Below are 25,878 nucleotides of genomic sequence, written 5' to 3' on the forward strand. Positions count from 1 at the left end.
GCTCATTATTGCTCCTGCTGTTTAACTCTGGATAGCCTCTGTAATTCCCCTTTTCACCTCAATAGCATTTAAGTGACCTCATGGAGATCGGTTTTTTTTTGTTTGTTTTTTGAAGGCTTTCAAACCTTTGCCTTTTTAATATTTTATAGCTTATGGCCTATCTAACTCTAAAAGATTTTGAGGCAGCCATTTGTGTTAAAAATACACCTTTATTACAGTTGGGAAGTAGTGCTTAATAGGTTCTTCCCCTCCCCCTGCTCCCACCCCATCATACCTCCAATTTAATTAGCTTCCAGGATTCTAATACTAAAAGGCTCCAAAGTCTAGGGTATCTGAATATATGCCACCAATGGGAACCAAAATTAGTTTTTGTTGCTGTAGAAGATAAATGAGAAATATTAAAGATGACCTTTCCTTTGTGTAGGCCAGAAAAATAACAGGTCTCATTACATGGCTCCCTGCAAACTAGGTTCTTAACTGTGATGGGTTAGATGGGCTCTTTTAGCCAGACAATTGCAAATAAGATGTTTTTTTTTTTTTTTTTTTTTTTTTTTTTTTTTCTTGAATGTTTATTGTGTATTTCTCATTCAGAAACGTTACAGTTAGTCTTTTAGTACATTTGGTACTTGGTTTTGAAGGTAAGGCAAGAACAGAAAAGTTTCTAATAGTTAAGTTGTTGATTATTCTTATCTTTATAGATTTACCTTTAGTTTAAAAAATCTGCTTAAAGCAACCTTTGTAGGACATTTTAAAAGAAGCAATGTTGGTAGTTAAAGAGAAGAAAGAATAATAAATTCATTGTTGTTGTAATTGAAAACATTTTTGAGCCGGTATGCGAATCAGCATTTTATAGATGTTTTTCACATTTTATTTTCCGAAAAATCTTATGAGATAGTATCGGTATCCCTACTTCATAAATGAGCAAACGAGATTTACTTCCCAAGGTCATATTGCTAGTGGAGAAGGCTGGAATTTGAAACCTGACAAATTTATCCCAGAATTTTTAGTTTATCCTGACTTTCTTACATACAAACAATTTATAATTGGCATTTACACTTTGGGCACACTGTTTAGATGATGTAAAAAGAGTACTTTAAATAGGATTCTTTAGCTTCTATAAAGTAATGTGAGAAATTCTATAAGCCACAATAAAAATTAGTTAAGAATATGGTGATGACCCTTTGGGAGAATATTTTAACACTCAAAATTAGCAAATCATTGCCTAACTTGATGGATTTTAGCTGAAGCACATCACTGGTTGAACCATCTCTGTCTTGACTAATAATGGCACTCAGAAATAAAATTAGGGCAAGGGTAAGCCATAACCTAAGGAGAATTATTTTAGAAATGGAGGATGCCATGGGGCTCTGATTTATTTTTATTTTTTAAAACATTTTTATTGACTTCAGAGAGGAAGGGAGAGGAAGAGAGAGAGAGAAGCATCAAATGCCTCCTGCATGCCCTACACTGACTGGGAATTGAACCATGATCTCCTGGTTCATAGGTTGACACTCAACCATTGAGCTATGCCAGCTGGGCAGAGCTCTGATTTTTTTTGGCAGTAATTTTACGAAACATAGTAATCATTTTAACCTATTTCTGCTGATATATTTCCAAGTTTGAGAAGAAATGAGCAGCAGAAAAAACAGTAATAATAGAGCCTCAAGGGTTGGTTTTATTTCTTTTTTTTTTTTTTTTTTTTATTTTTTTTTTTATTTTATTTTATTTTTTTTATTTTATTTATTTTTTTTTTTTTTTTATAAGTTTTTATTGTTCATATTATTACAAATGTTCCTTCCCCCCCCCCCCACCATTGCTCTCCTCCACCAGGTTCCCACCCCACCCTCTGCCCTTTCCCCTCTCCCCATTGTCCTCATCCATATGAGCACAGTTTATGTTCAGTCTCTTCCCACGCCCCCCTCTCCCCTTTTCCCCAAGAATTGTCAGTTCACTCCCCTTCCATACCTCTGATTCTATTATATTCAACAGTTAATATTGTTCATCAGATTTTTTTAATTTCCTTGGTTTTTAGATTCACTTGTTGATAGTTACGTATTTGTTGTTCATAATTTTTATCTTTGTTTACTTTCTCTTCTGAAAGAACCCCCTTCAGCAATTCATATAAATCTGGTTTGGCGGTGATGAACTCCTTTAGCTTTTTTTTATTAGTGAAGCTCTTTATCTGGCCTTCGATTCTGAGTGATAGCTTTGCTGGGTAGATTATTTTTGGCTGTAGGTTCTTGCTATTCATCACCTTGAATATTTCTTGCCATTCCCTTCTGGCCTGCATGGTTTCTGTTGAGAAGTCAGCTGACAATCGTATAGGTGCTCCTTTATAGATTACTACCTTCTTTGCTCTTGCTTCTTTTAATATTCTCTCTTTGTCTTTTGCTCTTGGAATTTTAATAATGATGTGTCTCGGTGTGGTCCTCTTTGGATTCCTTTTGTTTGGAGTTCTATGCGCTTCCTGGACTTGTAAGTCTAATTCTTTCCCCAGGTGGGGGAAGTTTTCTGTCACTATTTCTTTCAGTATGTTTTCGATATCTTGCTCTCTCTCATCTTCTGGGACCCCAATAATTCTGATGTTGGTTCGCTTGAAGTTGTCCCAGAGGTTTCTTACATTATCTTCAATTTTCTGGATTCTCTTGCCTTCTAGCTTCTGTGGAGGAGTGTCTTCTGGCTCTTTATGTTCCAAATCTTTGACTTGATTCTTGTGATCTTCCCTTCTGTTTTTAGGACTCTGTAAAATATTTTTTATTTCAGACAATGTATTCTTTATGTCTTGTTGATCCCTTATTAATTCTAGTTGATCTCTTTTCATATCCTCATAGGCCTTATCCATCTTTTCTAGGAAATTCTTGAAAAACCTTATAAGCGTAGATTTGAACTCTATATCCAGATGCTTTTTGTCCTCCATTTCTTTCGTTTGTGATCTATTTTGTTGTCGCATTTCGCAGGTACAGATGGGACGGGGTTTCAGGGTGGAGCCTGCAGCTTTGGCTTCCGTCAGCCCCGCCCTATGCGGGTCCGTCAGAGCTTGCTGTCGGCGCCTCTGAGAGAAAGGTGCCCTCGATTTTCGCCTGCTGTCAAACAGTCTATGCTCTCCCACAATGAGCCCGGTATTGGGGTTCAGTTCAGTTGGAAGTGGAGTTGGAGGTGGCGTTCAGAGCAGTCTGGAGCCCCAGTCTCCTTCCCGTCAGGGCAATCCCGCGGCACAGCCAACCGTCCCTTCTCTGCGCGCAGTGTGCGCACCGCTGGGACCTCCTTTCGCCACTTCCCCGGGGTTCCGCCTTACAGCCCGGCTCCCTATGGCTGAGCCTGAGTCCCCGGGGTCTGGCTTAAAACTGGGGATCAGAGCAGTCGGGGGCCCAGCACAGTCGGAGTTTTATCTCCTTTCCTCTTGGGAACGCCCGCCAGGCACTCGGCCTCCCTCCTCTCCGGCTCCGTCCTCTCCGCGCGCTGCGTCTCCGTACCTTGGGCTTTTCCAGCTCCTCCGCACCTCCTTCTGGTTTTCTCCTTGCTTCTCACTGTAGAATTTCCAGTCAGTCAACCTTCCTGTAGTTCTGGGCAATGTCCGTTTTATATTTTAGTTGTATTTTATTGAAATTGTTGTGTGCGGCTGCGGCTAGGTGTTCACCTGGGCGCAGCCATCTTGGATCTCTCCTGCAAATAAGATGTTTGTCAACCTAATGGCTAGAAACTGATTTATTCAACATCAGAAATTAGAAGGCAGATGCCATGAGAGGAAAATGTATGTTCTCAGAGATTACATAAAATAAAATAAAATAAAATAAACCTTATTTTTTACTATATATACCAGCATTTTTCTCTTCTACTTTATGAGCAGTATTCTATCTTGCATTCATGTCCACCATTATAGGTACATTTACTTTTTGGCAGGTAGAGAATCTAAGGAAATAGGATTATAGTCATAACTCTGTGGGTTGTGCATTTTACTAATGGAAGTCCTGCTTTCAGAGTCTACTCTGACCAAACTCTGGACTCCAGCTTATAGTGACATAAACGAGCACTCCTATAGTGTTTCTGGGGGATATAAGTGTTTGCTTTTCAAATTCATATCTTCAGTGGCTGTAGTTGACTGATAATATAAGAACAGTATTTTCCTCAGAAGATTATTCTGCAATGCTGTATAGCTAGCTTCCTTAGAGACTCAGGACACTGACAAATGAATATTGAAATATTCATGCTGACTTCCACAAATCCCTTATAAACATTGAAATAGCTTTTCCTATTCTGTTGATGCATCAACCACAAGTTAAATGCTACATCCTTCTCAAGTTAATGCGTTAACAACCATAATTATTAATTTTCCTGGTTGCTTATTGTACCTAAGAATGACAAATTAAGTTTGAAAGATGGAGGGGAGAAAGAAGCCGTATGTTTTGATGTTGTCTGGCCCAAAATTCTATGCTCTTATTTCTTGGCCCATTTTAGCATGGAAGGAAAGAGACGTGTTATCTTTTTTCTATTTTTTAATATCTCAACCTAGGCGGCAAAGTTTAAATAACCTAACATGTATAAATAATTTTATGAGCCATGCTGGTAAAATCACTCTTAGCAACAATAATTTTCCCTGTTCAACAATCATTTTCAGTGTTCAAAATGATTGTTGAAGAGGGAAAATTATTGTTGCTAAGAATGATAAAATTTGACCCAGACCCCACTTAAATATGGCCAGGATTAGAGTTATGTGCTTATCTGGCCCTGGGTTATAATAAGCTCGTTGTTCATTTCAGAAAGGCTATCAACAAGACCTCTAGACTAGTGGTCGCCACCCTTTGGACCTCAGGGACCACCAGCGTGGTCCACGGACAACTGATTGGCGACCGCTGCTCTGGACTATGGCTGTTTTTATCATTAGTTCTAACAGGACCTCACCCATAGAGGTCAGTGGTGTGCTGCTAATGGAGTATGGCAGCTACTAACCTTTGATTTCAAGCATGTGGTTCTCAATTTTAACTACATAATTAGCACCATATTTAAAAAAATACTGTTAGTGTCTGGGCCCAACCCCAGAGCAAATAAGTTCTGGGAGGACCTAAACACTTGTTTTTAAAAGATACCTAGGCTATTTAAACTTTGCCTCCTAGGTTGAGAAAATTGAGCCATATGAAATTTCAAATGGAGTTAGGTAAAAATATTAAAAGTTGATCTCTTAGCCAAGACAGTAATTTCCATAGAAGAATTATATTCTGATAAGCCTCTTTGGCACCTCCTATAAAAAATAAATCTCTCTGACTTTATCTTTGTTCTTTCTCTCGGGACATTTTTCCATTGTGATTTGCTTTTAGGTGATACAACTATCAGAAGTTGAGCAAAAGTTGAATTTGACCAATTTAGGTTTAGTTGTTCAGTCCTAAAGTCTTTCTATAACCCTTGTTTACTTTCCATAATTAGAAACTGAAAATAGTTGGGTTTTTGTATGTTTTTTTGGGGGGGAGGCCAGGGGGTGATTGGCTACCCATTTTCTATTCTTGTTTTTAAGCTTGATATTCACTAGAAGATGTTATTCTCTTTTCCTATCCTGAAGATCCTTCCATTAGATCTTGTTCACCCTCTTTCATTATTGCACTTGAGAATTTTTGAGATTTAGTGAATTTGACTTCCTAAAATATCATTCAGGAAATGCATTAGTCCTTTTATCAATGATTTTTTTATTTTCTATGATTGCAAATATATTAAATAGGAAATTTCATAAATAAACAATTCCTAAGTTTTAAATTGTGCACTATGATGAATAACTAGAGGCCCCAGTGCACAAATTTGTGCACAGGTGGGGACTGGCTGGCCCGGCCCCAATCAGGGCCCAATCAAAGCCGGGGTGCAGGGAGGGGCTGAGGGCAATTGGCTGGTGGGTCCTGCCCCTGATTGGGGTGGGGTAGCCAGTTGGGGGTGGGGCCAGCCAAGGGGAGGGGCTATGGGTGGTGGGCCAGCCAAACCCATCCCTCATTGGAGTGGGGGGGGGTGGCAATCAGGGATAGATCTGGCCAGGGGAAGGGGCTGTGGAGCAATCGGGGGTGGTGGGGGCTGTTCGGGGGTGTGGCCAACCAGGGGAAGGGGCTGTGGGTGGTGGGCCGGCGGGCCCCACCCTCGAATGAGATGGCTGATTGGGGGCCAGGGGGAGGAGTTGTGGGTGATTGGCTGGTCGTCCTGGCCCCTAATTGGGGTGGGGCCAGGCTGGGGGGGTGGGGGCTGCAGGAGGTTGGCTGGCCTGCCCTTGATGGAATGGAAAAGGCTGTTAGGGAGCAGGGCCAGCCTGGGGGAGAGGCCGTAGGAGGTTGGCTGGCCAGCCCCACCTCAGATGCGTCCTGTTTGCTAGCCACAGAAGGCGCATTGCAACTGTCATTCTGGTCATCACAGCGTTCTGTTTGCTGGCTTTTTATATATAGAGATGTGATGAAATCTCATGCTGTCCCACTCAGATACAAATTGTTCTTTTGTCCAGTGTAGCTACACTACCTACCTGTTAGTCTCTTAGTAGCCATCTCATTTATCAGGTTGGTTATCGGAGAGAGATAGACTATATTCACATAACTTTTATTACAATATATTGTTATAATTATTTTATTTTTTTATTATTGTGAATGTCTTACTGTGCCTAATTTATAAGATAAACTTTGTCATAGAATGTATTATAGGGAAAAATATTGCCTATGTAGTGTTTGGTACTATCTGCTGTTTCAGGCATTCACTGGGGATCTTAGAATGGATTCCCCTGCAGATAATGGGGGGACTACCGTATTCTCTTTGGCTTGAAGTCCACAGATAAATTTCCTTCTTCTTTTAGTATAAACTTAACTGTTGCCTAATATAAAATGAATTCAGGTAATGGAACTTACTCTGTTCTGTATGTAGAGCATGGTGGTGTACTATTCAGGTGTAGTCTTACAAAAGTAGTTACTTGGGTTTTTTTTTCTCTTTGATTTAAAAACTGTGTATGTATCTTTTGAGGCCTCTGATACTGAATCTAAAAAACTGCTCATCTAAGGTTGTTTTTTCACAGAGCAAATCTTTCTGGTTTGTAGTGTGGAAGGTGACCCAATGCCCATGTATATGATTCTTGCATACATGTAATAAAGATAACCATCTGGAATAAGTCTGATATCTCTGAGGATCACTAAAGTAGTCATTTCATCTCAAATTATTTACTGCCTTTACTTTCAAGCATCAGCAGAGGCCTTGGCTAAATTATAACCTTTTGTTCATCCAAGGTGCTGTGTATTACTCTACTTAGAAAAATGGTGCTATTGTACATCAAAAATGGGAAGGAAGCATTATCGAGAGAGCCCTTCATGCTGACGAAGGGTTTCCTGCCCGGGGAATGTGCTCTCAGTGTGCCTAGCTGGAATGGAGTGGACTAGAGGAGAAACTGCCTTTTCCTGACTCCACTGCATGCTTTTCAAAAACCTCCTCCTCTGCTTCTATTTCTTTTTCTTTTTTTGTTAATTCTCACATGAAGATATTTTTTCCATTGGTTTTTAGAGAGAGTGGAAGAGAGGGAAAGATAGAGAAACATCCATGTGACAAAGACACATAGATTGGTTGCCTCTCACATGGGCCCACAACCCGGGGGCTGGGGGGGGTGGGGGGGTTGGACCTGCAACCCAAGTATGTGCCCTTGACCAGGATTTGAACCTGTGACCCTCTGGTGCGCAGGACGATGCTCTAACTACTGTGCATACTAGCCAGGCCTGGTTTTGCATTTTTATATTTCTTCCTTTGGAATAGATTTGTAGTGATTTCAGAGCTTATTTTGGAGTTGGTAGTGTTGTGGAGAGATCTTTGTATATTGTGGCCCACTTTTGCCTGGTAATTCTTCAGTGTGACTTCTATAACCACTAATTTTTTTTTTTTTTTAATAAGTGCATGGATTTAGTCAAGGTTGATCTCTGGAAGTCAAAGGAATAATTACCAATTATTGAGTGTCTATGTCTGTGCCAGTCCCTGTGTTAGAATTTTTATCATTTTTATTCGTCAAAATAACCCTGCAAAGTAATTAGTATTGAGCTTCATTTTATAGAAAACTGGAGAAGACATAGCAAATGAGTCCTATTTTTCTTTCTTTTTAATAATTCTTTATTGTTGATCGTATTATATATGTTCCCCTTTTCCCCTACTGACTCCCTCCAGCCGTCACCTGCACCCCCGCCCCTGCCCCAGGCCCTCACCAATCCATTGTTTGTGTCAGTGTGCTTTGCAAATATGCATGCAAGGTCCTTGGTTGGTCCTCCCTCCCTGCCTTCTCTCCGAGATTCTGCCTTCTGTTCCATGCTTCCATGTCCCTGGATCCATTCTGTTCATCAGTTTATTTTGTTACTTAGATTCCACATGTGACACTTGTCTTTCTCTGACTGACTTATCTCATTTAGCATAATACTCTCCAGGTCCCTCCATGCTGTCTCAAAGGGTAAGAGGTCCTTCTTTTTTTACTGCTGTATAGTATTCCATAGAAATGTACCACAACTTTGTGTCCACTCATCTACTGCTGGGCACTTAAGCTGTTTCCAGATCTTAGCTATAGTGAACATTGCTGCTTTGAACATAGGGGTGCATACAGTCTTTCTGATTGGTATTTCAGGTGTCTTAGGCCAGCGATCGCCAACCTTTCAGACCTCATGGACCACCAGTGGTCCGCAGACCACCGGTTGGCAACCGCTGTCTTGGGCTGTATTACTAGAAGTGGGATTACTGGGTCAAATGCAGTTCCATATTTAATTTTTTGAGGAGACTCCATACTGTTTTCCATGCAAATCTAACACATTGCGGACGGATCACGAGAATTCTCGCTTCATATTACACAGTGTTTTACAAAGTATCATACTTTAAAAAATATTAACTTTGTAAGAACATGTAATAAATAACTTCAAGTGCTTTAATTTTAAAGCATGCCTTTAACATTTATGTAAAACATTTTTTGTACTCCTTCAATAGAAACTTATCTGGCCACTGGTTAAAGCTACCAATAAAACTACTGGTCCGAAACATGTTAAGTGTTGGGATTTGAACCCAGAACTTTTTCAAAACATCAGAGTTTATATATTTTCCACTATCCTGTGATTGTTTCAGTTTGTTATTGTCATCTTCTAGAATAGAATCTAGTCTTACTTACCTTTGATCTTCTCAAACTGGCGTAACCATCTCTGGAGTACACAGATAGCGTAGGGTGCATCTGAAGCTGCAGAATAAACGTGGCTCATTGTCTTGCAATGTTAGTCTTACTTGAAGGTAAGTAATGTAAACATAGACTAAATACTGATGTGTTAAAGCAGTGTGAATGTTTAAGATAAAACACAAGGTTTGTTTGCCCTAGGCTTCTCTGTGCCCTGGGTGTATGAGTTTGGATTTGTATGCCACTAGGAGGCACATGAAAGTTTAAGAAGGACTGTAGAAGTGTATTTATACATAGGAAGGGGGACTGGATAAGTTTATATATCTATCTTGCAGCAAAAGGGACAAGATTGTTCTTCTTACCCTCTTTTTTAAGTAGAACCACAAAATCACATCGATGAGTTGTGATATAAAGCACTAGTACTTCCAGGGCAAATAAATAACGTTCAGGACATTCTTTCGCTGAAAACTGGCTGTCAAAACTACTCAGACAATGCGTCTCCTCTCTAGAAAGGGCTTTGGCCTTGTGTAGGGGCCTCCCCCCAATTGGCTCTGTTCATGTGTGTTGGCAAGATTGATGCATATGTGGTGCTTTAGACCAGTTGATGAAACTATTGTGTCAGCCTTCTGTTGATTTTATGATAATTTTCTCCAGTAAAATGATTCATTTCAAAAATGTTTCCCTAAGAAATAATATTGCCAATAGTCCTGTTTACATGGTTAGTAGGATACTTACTCAATAAATATTCTATGACAGGCTCTATTCTATGTACTGCAAATATGGTTGTGATGAGTCCATACAAGCTTATATTCTAGTAGGAGGCAGACAGGTGTCAAATATACAGGGTGGGGAAAAGTAGATTTACAGTTGTTCATATGGAAAATAATACAATAACTAATAAAAAAAACACACACATAAGAATAAACTGTATTTCACACACTTTTGCCTCACCCTGCATGGGAAGGTAGTAAGTATTATACTACAAAGGAAAATGAGATGTAGAACTTCTCTTGTAGATTTTTACCAGATTCAACATGAAATTGTCTGACTTGAGAATTTTACTTAGCATAATACTCTTTGGTAGTGGTAGTGGCCATTCTGAGGACTTTTTGTCACATTCTGTTTTCTGTTCCATCTCAAGAAGTAATATGTTACATCCTCCTACTTTTCTGCTTATATAGCCTTTTTTTCTGTAAAGTTGAGTATCTTGATAGTTTTGTATGATATACTCATTTAAGGCTGTTCTCAGCCATTAGTTGAGTAGCTTTTGCATGATTACAGATTCTTTTACCAATTTGATTATAGTTTATGATACTTTTTTGAATAGCCTTTTGAAGATCAAATTAAAATTCGCAGCCCAACAGCTGAAAATCATACGTTCACCTAGGAGATGAATTGTGCCTTCTAAAATCTAATACCCTAATAGGAAGAAATACAAATTGATATTTTTTACACCAATAGAGTTTTGGTATAAGTTTTATTGTTTGTGATGGACTCTTTGTATACTGTTTGTACAACATTCTGTTCTGAGTCAGAATAACAGAGCTATCAGTAAGCTATTTAACCTGAAGCATTCCTTAGACTCCCTTCAATTAAACCAGTTCTGGAAAGTAGCAAATAACTATAGATGGGAGCAAAGAAATATCTGAGCTTAAGATCTACACCTCTACTTAGGAGAATGTCTTTAGATACTTGGACAACTCCACAGTTTTAGAAGCAGGAAGGTACTTTGGACTGGTCAGATGTATCTCAAATACATCTAATCCAGATTGTTGTGATATTTTGAAAAAAAAATTAGAATTTGTGTGTGTCTGCTCAGCGGCCATCTCCGTTGATAAACTTTTTTTTAATCCTCAGCTGAGGATATGCTGTGTTTTGTTTTGTTTTTTTCATTGAATTTTAGAGAGAGGGAGAAGGGAGAGAGAGAGAGAGAGAGAGAGAGAGAGAGAGAGAGAGAGAGAGAGAGAGAGAGAGAGAGAGAGAGAAACATTGATGAGAGAGATTTGAGAGAGAAACATAGATCGGTTGCTTCCAGTCTGGGCCTTTACCAGGGATTCAGCCCCCCACCTTTTCGTGTATGGACGATGTTCCAACCAACTAAGTCACACCAGCCAAGGTTCAGTTGATAAACTTTATAAAAGATTTTTTTTCCCTCTTATCTTGGAGCCAGGCAGACCTGTTTCCTTATAGAACTTCTATGTGGTTCTGCTATTGTAACATACTACCATTGGATCGAGGGTTTTTCCTTTTGATCTATGTGAGCTAGAGCTGTATGCAAACTCAGCTCTAACTTTTGGCTCATCCTGGCTGTGCTTGCAGAGCTTATGTAATCATACTAAAATCCCTTTAGTTCATTAGTTATAATGGGTGACCATGAAATCACAGTTTTCTATCCAGTTACTGAACTAACATTGCAAGGACACGTTGTGTAGTTCAGCATGAACTGAGCCCTGTTCAGCACTACTCCTGGCATAATAAAGAGGCCAGATATTAGTAGTATTCTAAGTACCATTTAATGACTACAACTACTATGCTTTAGGTTCGAGATTGGAGTTCTATTCCTCTAGTAGAACATTTGGACTTGGTTATCAGCTACAGAACTTTATGAAAATTTCTCAATTTTTAGCATTTGAAATACTTTATTTTTAAAAAATAAGTATCTTTTTTTGTTTTTATTGGTTTTTGAGAGAGACAGAGAGAAATATCAATTGGCTGCCTCCTGTACAAATCAAACCTATAACCTGGGCCTATGCCTTGACCAGGAATCCAACCAGTGACTTTTTGGTCCTCAGGATAACGCTCAACCAACTAAGCCACACCAGTCAGGGCTGATATATTCTTTTCCTGAGTTGGCACCTCGCCATCTTTCATCTTTCTGCATTCTGTTTTACTTGGCTATCGGTGATATTATTTCCTTTGTAGAGAAAATAGTCTGAGAAAGGCAATACGGGGGACGATGGGAAGTGGACAGCTTCAGAGAGACACTTAAACACAGAATCTGGACACCTCAGGTTGAGATTACAGCCATGTCTTACATACCTACCATGTTTCATTCCTGCTTTCAACAGCTTGCTGGATAACAAATAACACTGAATTTTTACAAATCCTAGTTTTACTGATTGTGTACACTACCGAATAAGTATTGCCAAACAGATAAATCTCATCTGACCCCAGATAACACGAGCAACTCACTGAAATGGTTCATAGCGAGTTCAGGCTGCATGACGACAACTTTCCTGGGTTCAGCTTTCTAGCTTTCATTTTCTTTCTTGACTAATATCTGCATCATTCAGCTTGTCACAGTAGATAAGAGAAGCCGCTCACTGGGTAATTGGCTCTCATCTTGCTGACATCTCCCTATTAGTCACTCATGCCATCATTGTGCAATTACCGTTGTCATATTTTCAGAGGAGAATAATAACGTTCCTTAGAATGCTTTTCAGTCAAGAAGAACGGTGCTGAAAAGCTTTAGTTTTGCTAGTTAGAAAACATACTGAAATTTTTTTTTCCCTTTGCTCTCTGGACATACAGCATAGTTAGGTGAGCCTTTATATTTCTGACCTCATGTCTCTAATAGTCAGTCCTTGGATCCTCTCTTGTAAGATCAGAGTTCTTGCCGGGACCGGTTTGGCTCAATGGATAGAGCGTCGGCTTGGGGACTGAAGGGTCCTGGGTTCGATTCCGGTCAAGGGCATGTACCTTGGTTGCGGGCATATCCCCAGTAGGGGGTGTGCAAGAGGCCGCTGATTGATGACTCTCTCTCATCGATGTTTCTAACTCTCTATCTCTCTCCCTTCCTCTCTGTACAAAATCAATAAAATATATTTTTTTTAAAAAGTAACTTTCACATATAATAAAAAAAAAAAAAAAAAAAAAAAGATCAGAGTTCTTGATTCTAGCCGAATTGTATCTGCTATACTGAACATAAAGAAATGAATATCGGGATTTCTTTTTAGTTTCTTCCTTGGTTTTAAATTAAATTGACCAGCGGCCTGAGGAGGGGGAGAGTACATTCAGATCTTTTCCAGCTAAGATGATGTTCATATACTCAGAGATAATAAGATTGATAGCTTAAGAAAATAAGGGCTATAATTGGGCTTTACTTCTTTTGACCTAAACACTGTCGGTGAGGGTCTTTTCCTCAAGAGCTTTTCTTGAATTCAGCATTGATAAAACTCCTCTTTCTCTCTCAGTGTTTTGGTTTTTTTTCTTGCCAATGAGTGCCAACCAAGTCCTTCTAAAAAATTCCATTTCTTTCAAGCTCGGATAGTAAGCCTGACCAGAAGGGAGGACAATAGTGGGAGGGAGAAGGAAGGAGTTCACCCATTAGAAAGTCACAAAACCAGATCAAAGTATCAGGACAAATGAGGCATTTTGCATTCTTCTGAAGGGTTTTTCTTTCTACTCAAGTTCTAACTTCCTTTTTATTTAAGAATTAGCTTCTAAGTCATCTCTCAACAGATTAATCAAGTTCAAATAATAGTTAATTCTCTAAGGCAGTGGTCGGCAAACTCATTAGTCAACAGAGCCAAATATCAACAGTACAATGATTGAAATTTCTTTTGAGAGCCAAATTTTTTAAACTTAAACTTCTTCTAACACCACTTCTTCAAAATAGACTCGCCCAGGCCGTGGTATTTTGTGGAAGAGCCACACTCAAGGGACCAAAGAGCCTCATGTGTTTGTCAACCACTGCTCTAAGGCAATGTTTTTCAGCCTTGTCTGTGCGTAAGAATCATAGGGAAGCTTTTCAAAATTCTGATGCCAGGCTATATCCCGAACAATTAGACCATCTCTGGGGTGAGACTCAGGCAAGACATCACTATTTTTTAAATTTCTGTTCCCCCCCCCCACACACACACACACACAAACAAAACGCGTTGCATTGTGTATCTAAAGCTAAAAACCATAGATAATGAAACACAATTGAAGTAATTATTAGTACTCATAGTACACTTGAATTTTAGTCTAAGAAATTCCAGGTTTTTATGGAATAAAAACTAAAAATATAAGCCTATCTTTGCAGACTTATTTTCTACAACTTTCCTTTCCCCATTACTCCCCCTGCCCCCAAAGCTATCCTGTGCTCCAGTTTAATTGAACCATACTCCTCCTTGATCTTGCTTTTATTCGTGTATGTGTTTTTCAGACTTTGTTCATTCCATTCAATAAATAACCCCCCATTTTTGCTTTTTATAATCCCACACTACCACCTTTTTGAAGCTTCTTTTTATTATCTTCAGCCAGAAGGAGGCCCTTCAGAACTTCTTTTTTTTTACTCTTAATATTCTGTTTGTGTTTATTTCTCCTGCCAGTGGGCAAAGTCTGGGTTTTATGCATTTGTGTATTCCCTTCATTGCCTGATATCTTTACATTTCCAGTAGTGCCTGTATCCCATTAAACATTGCATCATTATTTGCTTAGATAAAAGGAATTTCATGCTTTTTTGATGTCATGCTGCAGATGTGTGATATGTGTGAGAAAGTAGATGTATCTTTTTTTTCTCTCATACTTCTACAGTTATTCAGATTGTTATTTATGATGACCTTTTTACTTATTTATGCATGTGATTTTTGTTCCATGTCTAACCAGATTCTGGAGAGGTTTGGAATATTTTGTAGCTTAGAGCAGAAATTGCTTATTAATGGCAGTTAGAAGCATCTGCCGGGGTTATTTTCTGTCATGGTAGAAATAAGACTTTGTCAGAGGTCTTACTATTTTTCAGTATAGATTATATTTTAGAGTTTGGTCGCCCTGTTTATCTATTCATTGAGAAGATAAATCTTTCCCAAATCCTGAAAACATATTTAAAAAAATAAAATTTTTTAAATTTTCATTCGAGGATATTTTTTCTATTGATTTTTAGAGAGAGTGAAAGGGAGGGAGGAGAGGGAAGGAGAGAGAGATCAACAGACAGACATCAACTGGTTGCCTTCTGCTGGAGCCCCAACACGGGTAAGGGATCTAACCTGCAACCAAGGTACATGCCCTTGACCAGGAGCCCGCGACCCTTAGTCCATGGCTGGTGTTCTAACCCCTGAGCAAAACTGACAGGGCTGCAATTTTGTTTTTTAGCACAATCCCTGTACCAAGATTTCCAAGTGTCTACACTGGATGACAGACAATAAAGGGAACATTGTTTTGTAAAGCAAACACAAGCCTTTTGTGTTCAAAGAGGAATTTTAGATGCACAGTGAGAACTAAGGAGGAAGCAAATGTGGGACTATAGCAAAAAAGGGTGGATTTTTATTTTTTTGCTTTTTAAACAGCATCATTAATTGTGTATATATGTGTGTTCTGTGTTTTTTCATGCCAGCTATTCTCAGCTTCAGTTGTTCTTTAATGCTTTTGTTGTGGAAGACTGACTTCAGGGTGAATTATATAAGAACCCCGTAGGGGCAGGGAGGGCCGAGACTGAGACCATGCGGAATTATTTTCCTGCCACCTAGCTAATTAAATTGGGCTAACTCTCCAACAGTCAGCGTCATTTTACATGATCTCCAAATAAATCACAGTGTTTCTCAGTAGTACTGACTGTGAAAGAGATTTGCATTCTCACTTCCTCACCAACTAGGATATCTTCCTATCCCAGCTGTTTTCTTTCTTAGGAAAGTTCTAAACTCTAAAAACCACTCTTGTTCCCCCTGTAATTTTTGCAGCTTAAAATTGCAACTTAATACTGATTTGGTTCCCCTTTAGAGAGGCAACAAAGATAAAATAAAATATTTTCAAAATATTACTGCTTGGCCCTGTCTGCTTTGGCTCAGTGGATAGTGTCAGCCTGTGGACTAAAGGGTCCCAGGTTCAATTCCAATCAAGGACCAATGCCCGGGTTGCATGCTTGATCCCCAGTAGGGGGCTTGGAGGAGGCAGCCGATCAGTGATAATCTCTCATCATTGATGTTTCTGTCTCTATTTCCCAACCTTCCTCTCTGAAACCAATTAAAAAATATTTTTTTTAAAATATTAGTGCTTGAAGGTAGAGCTTTTTTAAATATGCAGATTTTTAAATTTCTATTTGGGTTTGTGCCTATGTACCCCTTTGGAAAGATTGGATCTGAAACATCCCTAAGATGTCCCAGCTCCTTCTTCTTTCCAAATTTTCTCAACACTCCTACACACCATCACATTACTTGGTTCCCATAGGACATATTTCTCTGCAGTCTAGAAATTCAGCTTTGGGACAAAACTGAAGAGCATGTATTCCAGAAACTTGGTAGAGCAATTTACAGATTCTGTATGGGCATCTAGTACTTAGTTAAATGAACTCTACCTCTCTCTTCTCTCTCTCCTTTCTCTCTTTCAGCTTGGCAGTGACCTTGGCGGGGGCATTGGAGGAAGTCCGGCAGTAAGTGCCATCCATTTTTTTTTTTTTTTTTTTTTACCATGGGATGCGCTGCCCTGTTTGATGCCTTTCCTATGCACACATTCTCAGACCAGCCACCACTATCTAGCACTATACACCAAAACTTTTATAGCAGTATATGAAGAATAGAGAGTAGCACAGGGATACTTGGAATCTTTGGGGTCATACATCACATGTGGTCTAGGGGCATCGTTAGGGATTGGTGCTCTGGTGTTTACACAAATGTTTGTTTTCCTGACATTAGAGAGCTAAATGGACCCTCCCATCTCGACTGGCTAATACCTTTATTCTCTGGTGTCATCTTAAAATACTTGACAGAGTCAATTGGGCTCAGAGTGAGACTCTCCTTGTAAGTTAGTTTGGGGGATGGGAATATCCTCCCACAGGAGAGTTTCCTACTAGATATTTATGCCTGGACCCAGGTGGGAATGGATCTGCTGTCTAAGTTGAATGCTTCTCCTTCTTTCTGTGGAAACAAACTTTTCTTCTATAGGGTACTTATAGGCCTTTTGCACAGAATCGTGGAAGCTAAAATTGGAAACAAATAAAAAATCTTGATCACTGTGTTTCTAATCCTACTGATTATTTTCTCTTGATAGAACCTCTAAAGAGTGTTTATCTTATCAGTGATGATTAAAAGGACAAAGAATATACTGATTCAATTCATAATAATATTGTGATTATAGTGTGTTCTTATTGATTTATCAGTAATGCCAAAATATGTAGAAATATTGTAAGGGCTATTAATCTGTTCTTCCTGATCCACTCCCCTCACCTTTTTTTCTCTGCAGGTGGGACAATCCTTCATTCCATCTTCAGTGCCTGCAACCTTTGCTCCTTCACCTACTCCTGCTGTGGTCAGCAGTGGTCTGAATGATCTTTTTGAACTCTCTACAGGGATAGGCATGGTACATGGTGGATATGTGGCTCCTAAGGCAGTAAGTAAAGCAACTCTTTCATCTACACTAATCAAAGAGAAAGATGCAAATTGACCATACCTTCTAGACGCCTACCAGCCAATCAGGAGTGAGTATGCAAATTAACACAGGCGCCTCTGTATGCAAATTAACCCACTATCTTTGTTGGGTTAATTTGCATACATAGGCGCCCAACAAGGGGCAGGATGCTCATTCATTACCCACCCCTGACCCTCAAACTACAGTAAAGGTAGTTTCCACACAGCCCCAGCTGCTCCAGTCCTCTGGGCAGCATGTGAAGGTAGAAAGGCGGCTCTGGTCAGAGTGAAGGTGGTGCTGGCAGCCAGGGGGAGGAAAGGCCCATTCTTGCATGAATCTTCAGAGAAGAAGGGAGAAGGAAAGATAGAAACATCCATGATGTGAGAATCATTGATTGGCTGCCTCCTGACACCCTCTGTGGGGAATAAGCCCACAGCCAGGCGTGTGCTCTGACTGGGAATATAGTTCATAGGTTGGTTCTCAACTACTGAGCGACACCAGCAAGGCAAAGCAACACTTTCTTAATGGACGTGACCTGAATTACTTAGTTTCTATCATTTGTGTTACTTCCACTGAAATAAATTCAAGGTTTGGGTCCTTGTTTTGCACTGTTTAAGAAAAAGATGAAAGATGTCCTTAACTTAGCAATAGGAAATACTGTAACCATTTTTATAATTATAGTTAAAATTGGCATTACTAAATATTTGAGTTTTGTTCTCATGCTTAGAAATATTTTCTAGTGTGTCAATACTGAAGTCAATCTAGTATAAATTTGATATATAATACCACAGGGGGAAAATGTAGAGAAGTAATATTTTTATTTCTCATTCCTTACATTCCCCCTTTCCATTGATACTACATATCAATTCTAGAGTGGCTGTTCAAATATGGTGTACCTTTATAGAGTTCTGATTTAGGTTTTTGTCATTGGTGTTCTTTTAGTCTCAGCTTGATGTCATGCTCACGTAGAAATTCAAAAAGGGAAACTACCTTTACTGTAGTTTGAGGGTCAGGGGTGGGTAATGAATGAATTATATAAAGAAAACAGGTATTCAAGTTATTTAAACAACTTTTGATCTTACTATTTACTGGAAAATATAGCAAGAATTAAAAGTATGCATAAGACATAATCCTTGCCCTTAAGGAGATTATTTATAATGATAAAAAAAAACCTTCAAGATTATAAACATGCATTTTCATTAGTAGATTCAATGTCTCCCCTTTTAAGCCTTTCACCAAAGCTACTAACAAAATCACCATTATTACCTAAGGAAGTGAAATTTCATCTTTATTTTTAAAAAATAGCATCGAGATAAATCTTACCTAGCTTCATTGAGCTCTCTGCTGTGTTTCAGGTCTGGCTGCCTGCAGTAAAGGCCAAAGGCTTGGAGATTTCTGGAACATTTACTCATCGTCAGGGGCACATCTATATGGAAATGAACTTCACCAACAAAGCTCTGCAGCATATGACAGACTTTGCAATCCAGTTTAACAAGAATAGGTAAGAATTAAGTGTCCTCAGCTAGATTCATGTGTACCTTGTGCCAACGAGAGAATAGTCCATTAACGATGGGGGGAAGTTCTCATGTTGACAAATGCTGGATGTAGAGGGAATGCTGGCTGTTGCACATCTATTCGGTTGTCAGCTTCAACTCTGAAGGCCGTAGGGAACTTTGCTGGGAAACTCATCCCTGTAGGAAGAGGAAACCAGACCTTAATGCCTTCTTAAAGGATTGTAGGACTAGAATGTTTTTACTAAAACAGTTTATTTTTTAAAATGTTTTTAATTGAAATCCACTTACTCATTCAACAAATAACTGTTTAGCATCTGTGTGCCAGACTTTTCGAGGTACTGAGACTAGAGTAGTGAACCAAACCAATGTGTGTCCAAAGCTCACATCTCGGTGGGAGTAAATGGACTTTGGTCGATAAAAAAAAAAATGCAGACAACATTCAGTGCACTTGGTTAGTTGAGTAATTAAATATAGGCTGACAGTCTGTTTTTAGCATGAATTCTCTGCTTTTTTTTTTAATATATATTTTTTTAATATATTTTATTGATTTTGTACAGAGAGGAAGGGAGAGAGATAGAGAGAAACATTGATGAGAGAGTGTCATCGATCAGCTGCCTCTTGCACACCCCCCACTGGGGATATGCCCGCAACCAAGGTACATGCCCTTGACCAGAATCGAACCCGGGACCTTTCAGTCCCCAAGCCAACACTCTATCCATTGAGCCAAACCGGTTTCGGCGAATTCTCTGCTTTAATAAGGAGGACATGAAGACATAAAATGTTGATGTCTCACAGTTCTGAGACATCACTGGTTTTTATTCATTGTTATTCAGAAAACTGGCTATTAGACTTTGAAGACAGGTCTGTTTATTCATAAATACAAGATATTCAAACTGGACCCCTAAAATAAATTTAATAAAATTGGTCAGTAACAACTTACATTAGTTACTATGGATTTCAAAGTTTGGCACATTAGAAATCACTTAAGTATCTAGAAAATCTGTGTGTGTTTTCTGTCAAGACCAGTTACATTTTCAGTCACTTTTAAGGGAGCTAGCCACGTTCAAGGCCAAAATTGTTGGGAAAATATATTCTAATAAAGGCAATCTGCATTGTCTACCTTCACACTTTGTTCCTACTTGTCTTTGCTTGTGCTTTTTTAAAAATAGTATAATGCTTAGGAAAGTTTTTATTTTGGGTTCTAATAGTTATACTTTTTCCTTCATAAAATACTCATAGTCCCTGCTTTCTATAGATAGTCTATTAATTTCCTTCTGTAACCTATATCTTCTCTACAATTATGTAATGTCATTAGTACTGTCTTTGAATTTACTTTTGTACTCTTAAGAATGCTTAAATTTCTGTACTTGATTTGTTATCTTTGACCTTCAGTTATGACAGATGAGGCCAACTTGCTCTTCCCACTCCCTTGATCCCTCTTTTGCTCATTTTGTAAATTGTATCATTTCTAAATTTCATCCTTTCACCTTTTGTTTTGACTTGAATTTGTACGTATTTCCAGACAAAGAAAAGCCAATTACACTATATCTCTTGTGACTTTTTATTTTTATTTTTAATGAGGCAAGTTATATTCCTAATTTCTACTATTACTGTTTCTTGTAGAATGATTTAGAAACAGTATACTGTACAGAGGAAAGAGCTGTTTGGTTTTGGTCTAGTTGTTTTTATTTTATTTTATTTTTTTACTGACTTTAGAGAGAGGAAGGGAGAGTAGAACTGAGAGAGAAACAGTAATCCATCCACCTGTTGGCTGCCTCCTGCATGCCTCTTCTCCCCCCCCTCCCCCCCCCCAACTAGAGATCAAGCCCACAACCCAGGCATGCGTCCTGACCGGGAATCGAACCAGTGACCTTTTGGTTCATAGGTTGATGCTCAACCACTGAGCCACAACAACTAAGCTAAATTTTTTTACATATTCTGGATACAATGTCCTTTGCTAGATACATGTCTTAAATTTTTAAAAATTTTACGGCTTACGCTGTTTGTGTTCTAGCTAGAAATTTTTTTGTTAGGCCCATAATTACCAATCTTTTTTAATGGACATGTTATATAGATTTAACTCATATTTATTTTTATAATTCATTTAGAGATAATTTTTTAAGTATATATTTTATTGATTTTTTTTTTACGGAGAGGAAGAGAGAGGGATAGAGAGTTAGAAACATCGATAAGAGAGAATCATTGATCAGCTGCCTCTTGCACACCCCCTACTGGGGATGTGCCCAAAACCCAGGTACATGCCCTTGACCGAAATCGACCCTGGGACCCTTCAGTCCGCAGACTGATGCTCTATCCACTGAGCCAAACAGGTTTCAGCTAGAGGTAATTTTTATATATAGCACAAAGTAAGAGTCAAAGTAAATTTTTTTCCTATAATACGTCTTGAAATCAAATAGTATAAACTAGTGGTCAGCAAACTGCAGCTCACAAGCCACATGCGTCTTATTTCTTCATTTAATATTGTAAAAAATTATGTTCCTTCAAATGCCATTGAAACCTAATGATGAGGCTAAATCCTGCCTCCTGATTAACTTCCAGAATTTCTTCATCCTCTCTCCTAGCTTTGGTGTTATCCCTAGCACTCCTCTGGCCATCCATACACCATTGATGCCAAATCAGAGCATTGATGTCTCCCTGCCTCTCAACACTTTGGGTCCAGTCATGAAGATGGAACCTCTGAATAACCTACAGGTTCGAGTTTTACTTCACTCAGGGTACAAGTTGATATCTTGCCAATATTATTTTATTATGTGTGTATATATTTATAATTTATATTAGATTTGTTCATGGTATCAGATTTGTAATAACTCTGTGAGGAACTGTTTTATTTATTTTTTAAAAGTCATGCATTGACATGGAAAGTTATTTTTTTAATCAAACATTTAGAAACTTTTAAAGGTGGTTTTTATAAACCTTTTGTTCTTAAAACTTACATAGCAAACTTGAGTGTTATTTATATAAAAACTAGAGGCCTGGTGCATGAAATACCTGCATGAATGTGTTTCTAAGCCTGTCTGGCAATCGGGACCATCTTGCCCAGTTAGGGGAAGTTGGCTGGCCAAGGGGAGGGACCGGGGAGGTTGGCTGGCTGTGGGAGGTGGACTGTGGGAGTGCACTGACCACTAGGGGGCAGCTCCTGCATTGAATGTCTGCACCCTGGTGGTCAGTGCATATCATAGCAACTGGTCAGTTGTTACGGTCATTAAGTTGTAAAGGTCGCTTAGGCAGATAGATAGATAGATGATATAGATAGATAGATAGATAGATAGATAGATAGATAGATGATAGATAGGCAGGCAGGCAGATTTCACCCTAGCTAGTTTGGCTCAGTGGCTATAGCGCTAGCCTGTGGACTCAAAGGTCCTGTGTTTGATACCTATCAAGGGCACATGCCCGGGTTGCAGGCTCGATCCTCAGTAGGGAGCGTACCAGAGGCAGCCAGTCAATGATTCTCTCACATCATTGATGTTGCTATCTCTCTCCTCACTTCCTCTCAGAAATCAATAAAAATATATTTTTAAAAAAAGATTTAAATAGAGAATCACGTGGAGGTTATTGTTAAATACACAACATGTATAGTTAGTTATCTGGATTTAGATATCCATTGTTAACACATATCTATGGTAAGTGTACCAGAATCTTAGAGGAGTTCAGAACTTTATCAGGTCTACAAGAGCCTCTTAATCTTGAAAACATTGTAGTTTTTAGAATGTTTAAGTCCTTGTTTAGAGTTTTATTCCATTTTCATCTATTTTGAATTTCTCTTTGAAATATAACCTTTTTTGGGTTTAAACAATGTGAAGGCAGAGTAGTAAGCTTATGAGCTGAAACTGTAGCAGCCCTGAATGGGTATTAATACAGATAAAAGCCCTGGAAGTTGGGGTTGTTTTCTATTGTTATTGTTGTTATAGCACAACTTATTTCGAATGGACAAAACATTACTATCATTTACAGTATCGTAAGATAAATTGCCTTTGAATGGGAGCTTCCTTTCCAGTACTTTGAGATGTACAGGATGTATCTAGAAAATGTACTACTATGGAAACGGAAGACTTTACATTGAATGGGTGAAGGGAAGGACATCTGGTATTCCTTTTTGATTAATTGCTTTCCTTCAGGTGGCTGAGGGACTATCATATTTTCTTTAGACATCATTAGACACCAAAGCTACTGCAGGGCAACTTTTATGCTACATGAACTCTACCATTTTGCTAACATTCAAATGGCTCTTGGGTCCACCACCCACTAGAACTGTTAACTTTATTCATATTAATTTTTGTTACAAATCTTATAAAGGGAGGTGGTGCTTCTTGATATTTAGGTCTATATCCTATTTTAAGGCTGTATGTTTGTTTTTTGTAAATTATGTGAGCTGCCTTAGCCAGTTTTGCTCAGTGGTTAGAGTGTCAGCTCATAAACAGAAGAGTTGCAGGATCAATCCCAGCTCCATTTGGGGTGTGTGTGTGAGGCAACTAATCGATGTGTTCCTCTCACATCGATGTTTCTCTCTGTCTCTCCCCTTCCCTTTCAGTCTCTCTGAAAAAATTCAATGAGCCGGGACCGGTTTGGCTCAATGGATAGAGTGTCGGCTTGGGGACTGAAGGGTCCCGGGTTCGATTCCGGTCAAGGGCATGTACCTTGGTTGCGGGCATATCCCCAGTAGGGGGTGTGCAAGAGACAGCTGATCAATGACTCTCTCTCATCGATGTTTCTAACTCTCTCTCCCTTCTTCTCTGTATAAAAATCAATAAAATATATTTTTTAAAAAAATTCAATGAAAAATGTCCTCAGGTAAGGATTAACAAAAAAATTTGTCTCAGCCCATGGTGGCTGCCATCTTGAATCACTAATATTCAAAGGCCAGCCTAAAAAGATGCCTTGTGAAGGGTAATCTGAAGACAGAGCAGAGGATTAGTGTTCCCTTCCTACCAAGAACTTGAAATGATAGAATAGTCTAAGTGATTCCATTGCTTATTCTTCTGGAAATACCAGTGTGAAATAATAGTACTGGTAGTGAGACATGAACAGTAAAATTATTTGAAGTTAAAACTAATGTTTCTCAGTAGTTTAAATAGCAACAAAACAAGCTTGTTTGCCAGTTCATTAACTGCTTTGATGCTACAGTCGTTGACTGCCTCTTCTTCAGCAAAGGGTATAATGATTTAGAATGAAGTTGGGTGAGTCACATTATAGCTTGGCTCAGACTAGAAGAATAGAACAAGGATTACTGTGCAGATGGAATTGGCTATTTCTATGATGAAAGTAAAGTGTTTAAGGGGCTTTTCCAGCACAGAATCCCCGAAGTAAGTAACTAACCCAAATCTACATTTGCTTTCTTTTTATTGCGATCTAACCTTCTGTTGGCCCATAGAGCCTCTAGCCTAATATTGAGGACAGTCAGCATGACTGCAAAATGCTTTACTTTAGAAATAAGAAATGGAATCTGGGTTACAGAAACGAGGGCAAATTTTCTGCTCTTAAAAAAGAATAAATGAATGTCAGTTTACTTTCCTATTTGCATTTTCATTTCAGATTCCATGAAATGAACTTCCCAAGTAGAAAACTTCATAATAGACTTTGAATCTTAGTCCAAATCCCTACCTCAAAAGTTTTCATTTTTACAAACCTGCCTTTATAAAAAGCTAACATAAACTTGTTCAATCTAAGTAGAGTGTGATGAAGCATATCACTTCTCTAGGAAATATAATTCCATCTGTAGTCAACTGCTGGTCGTGTTGTTCTCATGGATTCTCCTCTTTCAAGGAATGTCATAATTATGGCTATTTTCTCCTTAATTGGGATTTCCCAGTGGAGAAAATAAGCAAAACACTTGAAAAGAGAGGAACTTTCCCACTATAAGCAGCTCTATTTAATGTCTGCTGATGGAAGTTGCAACTAATGGTTAGCTTAAGGTAGGTGGGTAACTTTAGATTTCACTTCCATTCTCCCCCTGTCCCAGTGTGAAGAAAAAGAATCAAATCTTAGACCCAGGTAAAGCCAAACATTATATTTGCATAATGTTTAAATTTAAGAGCTCATGTAGGAAAAGTTAGTACTTTTTTAGTACTCCTTGGTGGGGGGGAGGGAATATCTGAGGGTTGAGGAAATGATAATTTGAATGCAGTTTGTGTTTTAGCAATTTTGGCTAATTTAATATCTGTATGTAGGACAAGTAAATCAAACTCAGCTTCTAGAACTTTAATGTGACTCTTAGTAAAAACATTTTTCTTTAAAATGTTCATCAGACTACTTGTTGGCTTATAATCTGTTTGAAACACTATTGCAAAGTTAAAAAGACACTGTTTCCTCTTAAAATGTAAAATAGATTATACCTTAGAGACACAAATTAAAAATATATATTTTATTGATTTTTTACAGAGAGGAAGGGAGAGAGATAGAGAGCTAGAAACGTTGATGAGAGAGAAACATCGACCAGATGCCTCTTGCACACCCCGTACTTGGTATGTGCCCGCAACCAAGGTACATGCCCTTGACCAGAATTGAACCTGGGACTTTTCAGTCCGCAGACCGACACTCTACCACTGAGCCAAACCGTTTTTGGCTAGAGACACAAATTAAATACGTAATAGAGATTGGAACCTATAAAGTTTTTTTCTACTTTACTGATGTTGGTTGTTTAAAAAAAAAAGCCTTGTGAACCCAAATTACAGGGAGAGAACTGATGGTTGTCAGAGGGGAGGCGGGGTTGGGACACTGGGTGGAAGAGGTGAAGGGACTAACAAGCACAAATTTATAGCTTCAAAATAGTCACGGGGAAATAAATAAAAAATGGAGAATACAATCAGTTATGATAGCTATTTATAGGTGTCAGTTGAGGCACTGGAAATATAGAGGGGGACACTATGTAAAGTAGGCGATTGCCTAATCAAT

At 38.7% G+C, this 25,878-nt stretch overlaps 1 protein-coding gene across 4 annotated transcripts in view; it reads left to right on the top strand.

Annotated features, from left to right (window-relative positions):
- AP2B1 (adaptor related protein complex 2 subunit beta 1) overlaps positions 1-25,878 on the top strand; it is a 90,073-nt gene that overhangs the window by 39,411 nt on the left and 24,784 nt on the right. For 2 of the 4 annotated variants that reach the window (XM_036450677.2, XM_036450679.2), the window contains 4 exons: positions 16,437-16,478; positions 17,288-17,434; positions 18,808-18,953; positions 21,549-21,678. In XM_036450677.2, the coding sequence (XP_036306570.1) occupies positions 16,437-16,478; positions 17,288-17,434; positions 18,808-18,953; positions 21,549-21,678 (465 nt within the window). Of the gene's footprint in view, positions 1-16,436; positions 16,479-17,287; positions 17,435-18,807; positions 18,954-21,548; positions 21,702-25,878 lie in introns of all 4 variants that reach the window. The other 2 variants (XM_036450680.2, XM_036450678.2) reach the window with 2 other exon arrangements.

Source organism: Pipistrellus kuhlii, unplaced genomic scaffold (assembly GCF_014108245.1).
Source record: "Pipistrellus kuhlii isolate mPipKuh1 unplaced genomic scaffold, mPipKuh1.p scaffold_m20_p_22, whole genome shotgun sequence".
NCBI classification, from domain to species: domain Eukaryota; kingdom Metazoa; phylum Chordata; class Mammalia; order Chiroptera; family Vespertilionidae; genus Pipistrellus; species Pipistrellus kuhlii.